Source organism: Volvox carteri (assembly GCF_000143455.1).
Source record: "Volvox carteri f. nagariensis unplaced genomic scaffold VOLCAscaffold_18, whole genome shotgun sequence".
NCBI lineage: Eukaryota > Viridiplantae > Chlorophyta > Chlorophyceae > Chlamydomonadales > Volvocaceae > Volvox > Volvox carteri.
The window spans coordinates 986650-998815 of NW_003307561.1; the positions used below are offsets into that span (position 1 = coordinate 986650).

At 53.6% G+C, this 12166-nt stretch overlaps 3 protein-coding genes across 3 annotated transcripts; 2 read left to right on the plus strand and 1 right to left on the minus strand.

Moving 5' to 3' along the window:
- Positions 1–128: 128 nt before the first annotated feature.
- On the minus strand, positions 129–1694 carry VOLCADRAFT_90795 (uncharacterized protein; the record flags this gene model as incomplete). Its single annotated transcript, XM_002950382.1, has 4 exons — positions 129–164; positions 851–972; positions 1204–1407; positions 1637–1694. 4 exons carry the CDS (start codon positions 1692–1694, stop codon positions 129–131), a joined length of 420 nt encoding a protein of 139 aa, XP_002950428.1.
- Positions 1695–2428: 734 nt separating this feature from the next.
- On the plus strand, positions 2429–5948 carry VOLCADRAFT_104684 (uncharacterized protein; the record flags this gene model as incomplete). The annotated part of the gene is made up of 9 exons (XM_002950258.1): positions 2429–2720; positions 2805–2855; positions 3261–3270; positions 3379–3830; positions 4223–4578; positions 4638–4783; positions 4940–5088; positions 5269–5581; positions 5702–5948. The coding sequence occupies exons 1-9, from the start codon at positions 2483–2485 to the stop codon at positions 5946–5948; spliced, it is 1962 nt and encodes a 653-aa protein (XP_002950304.1). The 5' UTR covers positions 2429–2482.
- A 968-nt stretch (positions 5949–6916) lies between these two features.
- On the plus strand, positions 6917–7222 carry VOLCADRAFT_90797 (uncharacterized protein; the record flags this gene model as incomplete). Its single annotated transcript, XM_002950259.1, has 1 exon — positions 6917–7222. One exon carries the CDS (start codon positions 6917–6919, stop codon positions 7220–7222), a length of 306 nt encoding a protein of 101 aa, XP_002950305.1.
- Positions 7223–12166: the final 4944 nt, after the last annotated feature.

Here is a 12166-nt window from a genome sequence, read left to right on the forward strand (position 1 = left end):
AACCAACCGACCGTTAACCAACCGGGCCGTTAACGCCATTCAACCGGCCGGTTGGGTTAATGGGCCCCAAACGGTCGGTAACCGGCATGTTTATGCCATAGGGCCTAGTTAACTTCGCAGTGGATGGCTCAGGTTCCACACCCACCACCAACATCCAACGGAATCTGCGGGATCGACGGCGGACCAACTCCATTCATGGTAGGCTCACTGGTTAACTTTATCCCAGGTCACCACCGTCCATCAACTAGGGAAACGCTACCTTCCACCATTGGAAATGCCTTATCCAATACTTCAATCTTTGGGTTATTAGTGCCCATAGGATCTTGCAGGGTTACGGATTGTCCTGAAACTACCAATAGCACAGTCTAATATTGAGCATGCAAAAGAAATGCTGCAACATGCTTACCCAGTAGAAGCTGCAGGATTCAAAGGCAGCTCCCGACCCCGACTCAGCCAAACGGAGCCGTTCAGCAGCACCTCCATCAGTGGAAGGTGCTGCAGTGATAATACACTTGTGCTCAAGTCTCAACTGGACAAAGCCCAGCTAGGGCAAAGGCTCTGAGGAAATCCCAGCCCTTCCCCAACCAAAAGCGAGACCAAAGGAAATGGCCAGGGCATCCTGGACGGGGGTATGTATGCATGCATTAGTGTGCTGCACTGTGCAGGTAGAACCCACCAGCTATCATGATTGCAATACTCGGCCATGAAGGCTAGGCGGTTGCCAGTCCGGACCTGGCCTGTCTCATGTGTGTAGCACCACTGTTGAACAGAAGGGGCAGAAAAAGAAAAAAATGTCAAAAACTTGCACACACCAGCACACGATACAGCACAATACAAGGGTGTAACCCACCACTACATCAGGTTTTCCGAAGTGCTCCCAAAGGATGAAGGGCGGTGGCGATGGGCTGTGCAGCAGCTGCAACAGCATGTAGTAAAAGAAGTAACTCTTGCCAATCCCAGGTGTCCCGGTAACTGCAACACAACACACAAGGGCAAGGGGGAGGCCTCGCTCATCAAGTGAGTGGAGTGAATGATCGAAAGCAGCAGTATATAAAAACTATCACAGCAATATCTGTCCACGAGGGCAATATCCAACATAATTGTTGTAGACCCGCCTGCTGAAATGACAGGTTGGGAGCAGTAGTCCCTCACACCCCTGGACAAGTGTCACTGGTAACCTGGCAGGTAAAAATATGGGCTCACCAACAAACCTCGTTTCCGTCGACTCGAAGATGGCCTTGACAAGGTCCGGATAGCACTTTCGGACATACAGCTGACAGCTCGGACTGTGCAGTAGGAAAGTCATATCACCACTGCCCACAGTCAGGAGATCGCCAGCAGCCGGCACTGCCATGGTACGCAACGTAGCGACGAAGCGCGTGGCATCCTCGGATGTTGTGGAAGGACCTGTGGATGTGGGCATTAAGCATGCACAAAGTCAGAAGGGCACCAAAGGCACCAGACGGCTTAGACTCCAAAACAAGGATGCAGTACACATGACACTCGTGGTTCATCAGCGAAAAGAAGTAGAAATAAGGTCCAATTCATCAAAGCTTCTATGCAGTGTAACAACTGGATGGCGGGTCTGCGCAAACCTCGGCGTGGCCCCAGCAGCATATGTGCTGACACTACTCACCGTTGCGCAGCACAACCTCCAAGAGCAGATTTTGCTGCGCCAAGAGCTGCATTTCCATTTCGCGTAAGTAAGCAAGGTTTCCCTGTCCGTGCATGCCTCTATTTCCCCCTCCACCTTGCGAATCTTCGCCTCTAAAGCGTCTATCGCCTCCATTTCGAGGTCCCGTGCCAAATTCACGCAATACACTACCCTACGAGGCTCAAATTACACGAAAAACAGGATACGTTTATCGTGCTGCGTTGCTGCAAGTCGCGGTCGCCAACACAACAGTTTAGCTTTGTTTGTGACATCAGATAAGAAGAGCAGCACAGGCAGTCTTATAATGAGGGAGCAAATGCTTTATCTTTAAGCAGCCTCTCGCACAAATGTGTCCGGTCGTACTGTGCCGAATAAAGAGTTCGTACATGTCGCCCCAAAAGTCAGGAGCGAATTTTACCGCGCAGATTACCGCGCTTGCGATTCTCAAAATGCGCCTGTACAAGTGTATATAAACTTTCTTGGCGGACCAGGTGCGCCAGCGCGTTGCGCAGGTGGGCATGTTGGCCATAGCCGCACGCAGCATGCAGGCTGGACTATTGCGTGGATGCTTTGCAGTAACTGAAAGCACCGAAAGCCAACGTCGTAGCTTGCAACTGTGGGCTCGTGAAACTGCCGCGGAAGATGAAGCGTCTGGCGAAGAAGCAGATGTGTGCAAGCCATAAGGCGCCTGCTTTCGGTAGCGCAGCGCATAATGCACATTGTTCCGACTAAACTCAAGTTACACTCTTACGAAATAAATTAATAATAACAACGCAGAATTAGGTAAAGATAAGAATCGCGAAAGTCGTTAAGAACCTTTCAAGTAAAATGAATGCCGCTGAGGGCTTGGAACAGCTTTTCGCAGCGCATTCGGCCGTGCCTGCGTTAGCCGTGTTGCAGCAACTACGGAAGGACTTGAGCCAGCAGCAAGCTCAAATGCTGCTGAAGAACCACCGGCATTGTCTTCAGATGGGAACATGTAGTTTTGGTCGGCGCGGTCGAGCAGCGTACGCATTGCGCACAGGTACCGAGGTGCAGCGTCTCTTTGACATCGCCAACATATCTGGTACGCGGTGGCCGGCTTGCCTACCGTGACATGAACGGGCGCTTGCATCACAACATTCAACCAAGCCTGCATACGCACCTGCAGATGAAGACGCCGCACAATTTTGGGCGACGGGTGTCGGTCAGCGATTACGTGGTAAGCAAGAGCCAAGGGGTGGTATAGGTCGAGTCAGGGCCGTGTCAGGCGCAGGTCCCTTCGTCTGCCACGAGCCCACATCAGCCAGCCTATTTCAGTTCGTAAGTAAGCTTAAAGAATGATGCCATTTCGTATCCTGGCGAATGCAATTGGTTCATGAGTGTATATCAACCGCCAAACCTGTTCATATACAGCTACAACTGCACATTACCCTATTCAACAGGTCTGCATGGTGCAGCAGGCGTCCGTGCAGCCCATCCTCTAGAAGGCTCAGTGTGTGATACCGGTACAGCCGACACGTCATCCATGCTTATCGATTTACAACCAACCCACGTTCACGTTGGGAATGCAGAGCCATCCAGCAGCACCGGTAAGCGTGTGCCAATGTGGCCATGTGATCCGCAGAGTGTGACAGGTAATGCTGCAGTTAATGGAAATACGGTTAGGGCTGTTGTGATACACTGCTCACAGCTACATCCAAGCCTACACACATCATCTCACACTGCTGATGTTTGCTATGCAGGCCAACTCCCGGTGCCCCTAACTGTGCTGTCGTGCCGCTTGATACCCACGCAACGTGTTTGGACTGCGTGCATCATGCTCTCATTGCCGCGGGTGCCACTGATGTGCCCGCGCCTGATATTTTGCTGGCGACCGTGGTGGGCGCCATTGCCATTGCCGAGTCTTGGGTTTCGATGTGCTTTCAAGTGCTACATGCCCATGCCAGCAGCCTCTCCAGCACTTGCACGGCGGCGCAATATGGTGAAGCCCTACAGCAGCACCGGCTGCTGCCGGGCAATGTGGAGCTGGCAGTTCTTGCCCATGCTCTCAACATTGTGCTTACAGTGTTTGACCCGGCTGGGCTGCAGATCTGCTATTGGGGCTCCAGCACAACGCCAACGGAAGTGTGCCTCATCCGACAGACGGGCCTCGCTGGCACCCCCGTGTCTTACCGCCTGCTGAATATGGTGCCAGGTGTGTGGACAGGGCAACACCACCAGCATCTCGTCACGGCTTGTCGTGCGGTTGGCCTCTGCATGTCAGAAACACCGTCAGCTGAGCGGGCTGGTCAAGTGTGTGCTGTCCTGCATGGGATGGACAGCTGCTGTGAGTTCACTGTGCAGCACATCTTGGCGGAATGGGCTGATCAGCACAGACCTGCGGTTGAGATGTGGCGGCTGCTTGCAGCGACACGGCAGTCATCACAGCAAGCACAGCTGCAGCAGCAGCCCACGCAAAACTGCAGCAGCAGGAGCAGCAGCAGGGGCGGCAGCAGCAGCACCAACCACAGCAGTGCAACTGGGCCGCTGCACAGGCAACTCACCAGTGACACCGTCGACCATCTGACATATCATCGCCCAGTCCAGCTGTAACAGATGCTGAGCAACACATTCCTGGGTACTTCGGAGCATCCTGGTGCAGTGGCCCCGGCCACAGCCTCGGCATCTCTGTGCAGCTCGCGGCTTGGAGCCGGACCACGCTTCGACACCCTTCAGATTCAGCCCGCCTCTTTGACGCATCCAGTTTGTACGATGCCGCAACTTGTATAAATGCCAGCCTGTGTCGCCTTCTTTTTCACACATTCTCCTGCTTCCTTTTTTTTGGCTCAAAGACCGAAGTCCCTTTTGCGGATGGCAACCAGCCAGCCTGTCACTTCGCGGACACCTGTTCTACTGTTGCAAACTCGCACAACATGCCTCCAAAAATGGCACACCAGTCACAAGTAACACCTCAGACCCTTTCGCCCGTCAACTTGGGCGCTTACGGCACGCCTTCGACCAGCCTGCGACCTCTTCCGCCGGCGCGGCAGCCAAGCCGCCAGTCAACATAGCTGACCTGTGGGTGCAGCTGGCAGCGGTGTCGCCAACCGGCGGAGGCTGTGATCGATCCTCACTGGCCGGGGTGCCCAAACGGCCGCTCATCTTCAAGTAAGCGCCTCATCTTCCGGTACTAGTAGCCACCTTGCCGCGCCGCACCCTATCCATCAGAACACATGCCATCCCTGCTGTACACACACGCGCCACTCTGGCTGTCCCATGCATCCACCATCCTGACACGCCCTGCTGCTGCCTTCGAACCGTCAGGCAGCAACTGCTCTTGGGAAGCATGGGGTGTCACGACGAGGACGTCCTGCACACCCCCCACACCAACACCGAGTTCAACGTGCTCTTGGCCGAGGGCCGAAAGTACAAGGACGAGTTCCAGGTGCAGCACGACGCCAAGCCCGCCAGCAGTAAGACGTCCTACCTTGCTGCCCATTGCTCGCTTGCGGCAGCTGCCGCCCTCCGTGCCCGCTTTCCAACTGCCCGGCCACAGGGTCTGTACCTGTCACACCCCGCACCTGCATGCCTTCACTTCCGCCCCGCCATCCCGCCAACTTAAATGTACCCTCCCGCACTCCATGCCCATGCAGCGTTCTTGTACAACATGATGGTGGAGATTCATGAGGGCGACATGCCGGACCAAACGGTGGCCACGCACACGGCGGTCATGCAGCTGTGGATCGCAGCTGCCGGCAGCCTGCGTGCAGATACAGCAATTGAGCTAATTTACGATTATGGCATGGATGCCGGCACCGTCCTCAAGGCGGACCAAGCTTTCGCATGCTCGGTGCTGACCACCGCACAGCAGGCACGAGCGTCGGGGGCCCTCCTGGCCACCACCACACCAGCCAAGCGAGCTGCAACCAGCCCTGCCGAGCCACATACCAGTGCCCCCGCCTGCACGTGACTATATACCATCACGTGCGCACCGACCGGCAGGGTGTACATCGGCCAGTCCTGGGACCCTCAACACCCAGCCGGATGAAGGACGACGCCAGCTGCTACCACCCGCAACCCACCCAGCCGGATGAAGGACGACACCAGCTGCTACCAACCCTTCCGAGATCACTTCACCCTCACAAGCCTCATGTCCACCGCCAATCCTGCTCTGGCCCAAAAGATGGAGGCCTTCTACATCAGGCACTTCAAGGCCCAGGACCGGGCGGCTACAATGTGCTGCACGGGCCGCCTTCTGCCAGCCCAACACAGCACCAACACACCCACCGCCATCACAGTCCAAGACGATGACGCCCCTGCCACGCTTGCCTAGCCCACGCAGCAACTGAACGCTTGACGGATAAAGTACCACAATTTCGGTGCTAGGCTTCTGGACATTGAGTGGTCGCACTTAGGGTTTCATTCACGGTGCATACATGTCCAACATTAACTCGTGTGTGAACGGCTTGGGATGGTCTATTGTGTAAGCGTTCGGAGTTAAAGGAGAGCCCGCTGCGCTCCTTGCTATGTCCGCTCGTCGCGTGCTCGGGGGCAAGTTGGTAGCGTGCAAGTTCACCCATCATATTGCCTGTTCTGGCATGGCCATCCAGGGAACAGGGAACTTGAACCTAGGCCTTTTTCTTCGTTCCTACATCATAGCAAGTACCGACGCGACGTGGCATGTGCACGAGCTGTGGTTCCTGTTGTTCTTGCATACTCGCGCGCGAAGACAGAACTACAAGTACATTGCGCCGTGCGCCAAACGCCCTGTAACCAGCTTCCACTAAACAGCTTCGACACTAGTCTCACATTCCAATATGCCACTGCACTTTCCTCTCCAGCCTGGCCACATTCTCTTCATCGCAAACGTACTTGGGCAACTTACAATCCAACACCATACGTGCTTTGGAAACGCGGGCAGCTGCTTCACAAGGACCCCCCTATTTATTTATATAGGAAAAGTCCAAACAGAGGCCCCATAGGTAGGGTTGGTCGGAAGTTTAGGTTTAGAAAATAATTTAGATGCCATCTAATTAGATTTCTATATAGATTTTAGATGAGGCCATCTAAACCCTTTAGGTGGGCATCTAAACGTATCTAGTCCATCTAATGCCTATCTAAAGGCCGGTGACCGGATCCAGACAACACATTCAAGCTGAATCACAGCTAATTAGCTTGTAAGCTCATATAGTCTGGTCTTTTATATAATTAGACGGACATGCTACAATAAGCGATGACCACTATCACGAATTCAGTCAATCATATTCACTGCTGGCATTGTTCCTATTGACCAAAGATACAATGCACACATATAATCCACGTTGCAATACTGGTGCGTATGGCGGCAAAAATGGTGGCGTTCTAGCGTTCGCGCGCGCGGACCACCACAACAAGACCGTTGACTGTCTTTCTGCAGCACAGGCCCAGACTTATGGTGCACCTCATTTAGCAAGACATCCAGTGACATCCAAGGATTTTTGCCTGAGGGTGCCTTACACTTCGCCGGGTGTGACCGTGTTCGGGGTGTCGGATCTCCCGCCCAAGACCTTCGACGCTCTTAGGAGAGCCTGCTCTGAAAACGAGCAGACTCTGGATAGTGTTGCATAGGTCGTGCGTAGAGCTGGAAGTAGCAGGTCGGGACGGGGCACTTAAGCTGCTGGCCGACCTTAAGGTAATGTAAGCTTACATTGCCGCCCGTTGGCTAGTCCGCGAGTTTTAGGTCTTGGGTCCGGAGCGGCGGTAAGTGCCTGGACCTTTTGATAGGAATATTTATTGGCTTCACTGGCGGCTTCTCGCTGGCGGCGGTCCCCAATTTGCTCTGCCTATGTACGCCTCTTCGTCCTCCTCCTTGCATCTAGGCTGCAGCTGTGTGCCTTATCCTTAGGTCTAGGTTTCTACACAAGGCATGTTTTGGTGCGTCAATGTTGATAATTGGGCATTTACAAGTGATTGGTGAAGACATGTATGTTTGCGTGTGTAGACAGGCGAGACAGGTGCAAGTAAATGTAAGCATGGGTTACCCTGTCTGTTACCCATCAGTAGTGTATTACCCCGACCCCTTTGTTACCCCTCGGTAAGGGGTTACCCCTACCCCGGGGTTAGGTTACCCACCTCCCTTCATACATAGCCACATGGGTAACCCCTAACCCTACACCCTGGGTTACACTTAAGGGGGGGTTACCCCCCGTTTTATGCCATAGGGCAGACCGTCCAAACGTGAGTCATGGCACGCGAAACAGCTATGTTGAAGGTAACTTTAGTGTCATATCCTTGCTCCGCTCTATTACATACACAAATAGACGTAAAAATACACAATGGCAGAACCAGGACCCCAAAAGCGGGGCAGCCTGTTCGATGAGGAGGTCACCATGCAGCTGCTGGGCTGGGGACGAGGAGGACAACGTCCCGATCGCGCAGCTGGCCCAGAACAACGACGCCGCCTAAATAAGCGTTAGAGCCGAACGGGCCTGCTAATGAGGGCTGTTGTCGTCTAATGCCGTGATGTTTCTGTCGTTTGCGTGGTGCGGCCGGTGGTATGGGGCGGCAGAACAGAGCCCGACAGCTTTGCATCCCAATGCGGGCGTGTCCCGCATGTTGGCATGTGTACTTTGGTGGTTCCGTTTGCGGTTGGGCCGACGGTTGGGCCGCGGGGCGCCTAATTGCACCCCGTGGCGCCATCCGACACGCGTATGTAGAGCGCCCATAGGGGTTCGCCGTGTTCCCAGTGTCGAGCGGCCCAAAACATTATTGGAAAATCCAGGAAAAGATAAAGCCGCATCGTGTGCAAAATTTCAGGTCAAAATTCCACCGTTTAGGCAGTTTTCCGTTTGGCCATCTAAAGATTTACCTAATTAGATTAGGTGTCTAATTAGATTTCTAATTAGATACTTTTTCCATCTAAAGACTTTGCCAACCCTACCCATAGGTGTTAGGTCCGCGGGTGATCCGTACTCCGAGAGACTAGATGTGTCGAGAGACATTGGATTGGCTGGGACAGATAGACTCCGCCAAGAACCCGGAGATTGACAGACAGTCATACAGAACCTATGACCTGGGATTGGCCGACAGGCTGACGAGTGTGCGTTGCAAACGTTTCGGATCTTGAACCCGGCTAGTCTTAAAGCCCTTCTGCGTGTCTGTCAGCATCGATTCTCAGAGTGACACGCTTGTGATGAGCATCCGCATTGACTCATGTTGTTACTCTAGCGGTGTCTTACAGTCTCTAAGACTAGTGATTACCATCAGTTCGATGATACATGAATGCAGTCTCATAGCTAGCCTGTGACTATAAACGCTTATCGGCATGTCCGAGCGCACGAAGCCACTTCTGTCAGAGCAATGAGAGGTGCAGTGAAGCCATAGCCACCGAATATACTACGCACATCTACGCAATAACGTCCTTTTATCTGTAAACAGCATTAGTGTGGACCTCTAGACGGAAAACAGGGTACAGGAAGGTTGGAACAGCGGCGAGGGACCTGCAGAATTGATGCGCCGGGGATGTGCGGCCTTTCCTGCGAAAGCCATCAGGGAGCCGTCTTAGGTGGCGACATGATATTAATCCGACGAGTTCCACTTACGGCGCAGCCATCGTGTGTACATAGCCACTTTCTGTGTTTTCGAGAGACTCGGGCACATGGCCGTTTCCCCATCTCCCCTCCCCTTTTCCACTCCACCACACCTTAACTCGCACATCCACCGTGACGGCGCCAACACAAGCACCAGCTGTTCTCTGTCCCATTGGGTTTTACATACTCTTGTGTGTGATCAGTGCTTGGGTTCTCACACGCATACATCATGGACCTCTGTCACAACCGCTACAGGCCCTCCTGTGCATGGAATATCACTCGCCTCAACAAGACCTCGTACACGAGCTGCAGTGGCAGTAGCAGCAGGATAGGGTGGTATTATCCGTATTCGCTTCCTGGGGGCTGTTGTGGGAACGATTCAGATGAGGCGCACTCTCGGAAGGTGGGGCCGACGTCCAGCCGGAAATGGAGGTAAGATGGAAGGAAGGGTTGGGGCTCTTATGAGCTTTATGTGGGGCGACAAAAAGCTGTCGTACTCCGATAGGGATATCGTAGTACGGCAAGTGTTTTTATGTATGCAGGTGGTGGTGGGGCACGTCTGTGCCAGGGTTTTTTTTTGTGGATTCGTTACCCGTTCCCCTCTTTGTTGTTCCTGATGCTATGGATGTTGGCTGGGGCTGGTTGGGGGAGGGGGGCGGGTATGTTTCGCCGCCGTCATTGCCGTGCCTGCCCTAATTGTCATGCTCCCATACACGTGCTGCAGGTGCAGCAGGCCTCGGAAGATGGGGCCGACGCCCAGGCGGGAATGGTTTCTTCGCTTTCCTTATAGCAAGATGCTATGTCAGCTCAGTGTTCATGATGTGTAACAGAGTAATGCAGTATCTTGATTTCATCTACTCTTCTATAGCTCTCGGGATAAAAGAGACGTTTAGATAAATAAGACGTACAATAGCGGTGATGACACGGCAATAACAAAACTCAACATGGCATGTACACATGCGTCATCGTCTCCTCCATCCTTTTTTTGTCCCTCCCCTCCCTCCCTCCCTCCCTTCCCTGCATCAGATGTCCATCTGACTGTACACAGGTACCGTCACACGCGATTAAAGAACCTCTACCATCCACATTTCCCTGTTTTCCGACCCCAAGGCAGACTGGCACTTTCACCCAACACTGTATCTGGATGCTGTTGGTGTGTCACAAACCTCGCTTCCAGGTACCGTCACACACGAGCATAGAACCTCTACCATCCACATTTCCCTGTTTTCCGACCCCAAGGCAGACTGGCACTTTCACCCAACACTGTATCAGGACGCTGTTGGTGTGTCACAAACCTCGCTTCGAGCATATGAAGGACGCTATGAAGTGGGAATTATTATTATTATTATTATTATTATTATTATTATTATTATTATTATTATTATTATTATTATTGTTACACCGGTGTCCGCTCAACCTGGCGTGTGTTAAGGGGGGAACGCTCTGAGGTCTGCACCTAGTCAGTCCTATATGCTATATTCCCACCGCGTCACCTCTACGGGCCCTTTTCCACCCTAGAGTTCCACCTATCGTTGGTGAGGACGCCACACTGTCGCTGTGGAACACGACCAGTTATCGCAACCTGCCGGAGTCTGGTGCTCCTGTGCTATGAAGTGGGAACCTGAATGCCTGGCAAGGATGCTGGAACACATATGGTCCCACCGCAACTCTATCGTTCCCTTTGGTCGTTAGTATCCTTCATCACTTGTTTCGTTGGAAGTGCGAGGTAGGATGGTGCTTATAGGCGATTTGGCAGCCCTTTAGCCCTCGTCTCGTACTAGGGTGGTTTGCTGGTACGGGGAACGTACCCACGACCATGTAACAACAACAACAACAACAACAACAACAACAACAACAACAACAAAGCAAACAACAAAGCAAATGTAATATTCGCTAAAACGCAACCGCGAACTTCCTATGGCTGACCTCGCCGACCGCGGCAAAAACGGAGAACTCACGAAAAATATGCTTGAGGTAATATAGGCCAGAATGGCAGAAAATGGGCAGGCGCGGACCTCCGCGCCAAAGGAACGTTCAAATGGACGGGCGACAGCCCCAGCTGCTCGCCAACAACCAAGCCGCGCCCAAGCGGAACGAAAGTTTGTGAACATCGACATAATAATGGAAACGGTTCCAGAAGGAACACCATTTCATGCGGAACAGGACCAGGTTACCATGGAAATCCATTGGCCGGCCGGTTCCGACCCCGCGGACATACAAGCCCAGCTACATGGACCAATGGGCAAGGCCATTTTAAACAGATTACGGGCGATAATACCGCCCGTTGAGGCAGAGGGGCTACTCGGGCCGCGAATCAGCAAATGCCCGCAACGGGCACTCCCCAGCGGCGTGAAGGTGCAAGAAATCAGCATCTTGATCCGGAAAGGTGGTCTCGCAATGCTTACCACCTCGCCAGCAGTCCGGAGGGGACGGCTTCACCTGGGGCCAGTCCATCTCCTACCCAGCAGCCCCCCGGTGGAAGTGGAGCTGCCCATCACGAACCTGTACAAGGCGGAACGGCCCTACTGGGAGATCAAGGGGATCCCCACCTACATGGATCACAGAGTCATCCCTGGTTTCCTTGCCGCCTGCTACTCCACTCAGTGGTTCCGCTGGGATGAATCAGACATCCATGAGCTGAATCCCACTATGATGGCAGACACCTGGCGAGTCAAGGTGGCGCAGGACACCCCCGGTCTACCGGGTGAAAAACACTTCGAACTCGGCAGGCCGGGGGAGGCAACCAGGCCCGGCATACTGAGGGCTTCCAGACTGAAATTGACCGATCAGGAGGGACCCTTCACTATGCCGTGCAAAGCACCACCAAGGAAGGAGCTGGCGCGCCAGACACAGCAGTTACAGCAAATGCGACAGCAGGGCCGTGCTGCACAGCCTGTTGCTGCCCCAGGCCAACCAGGCCCCTCAAACGGGGGAGGGCCCTCGTATGCAGCGGCCGTGATGCGGTCAAGGTGGGGCATGGAGA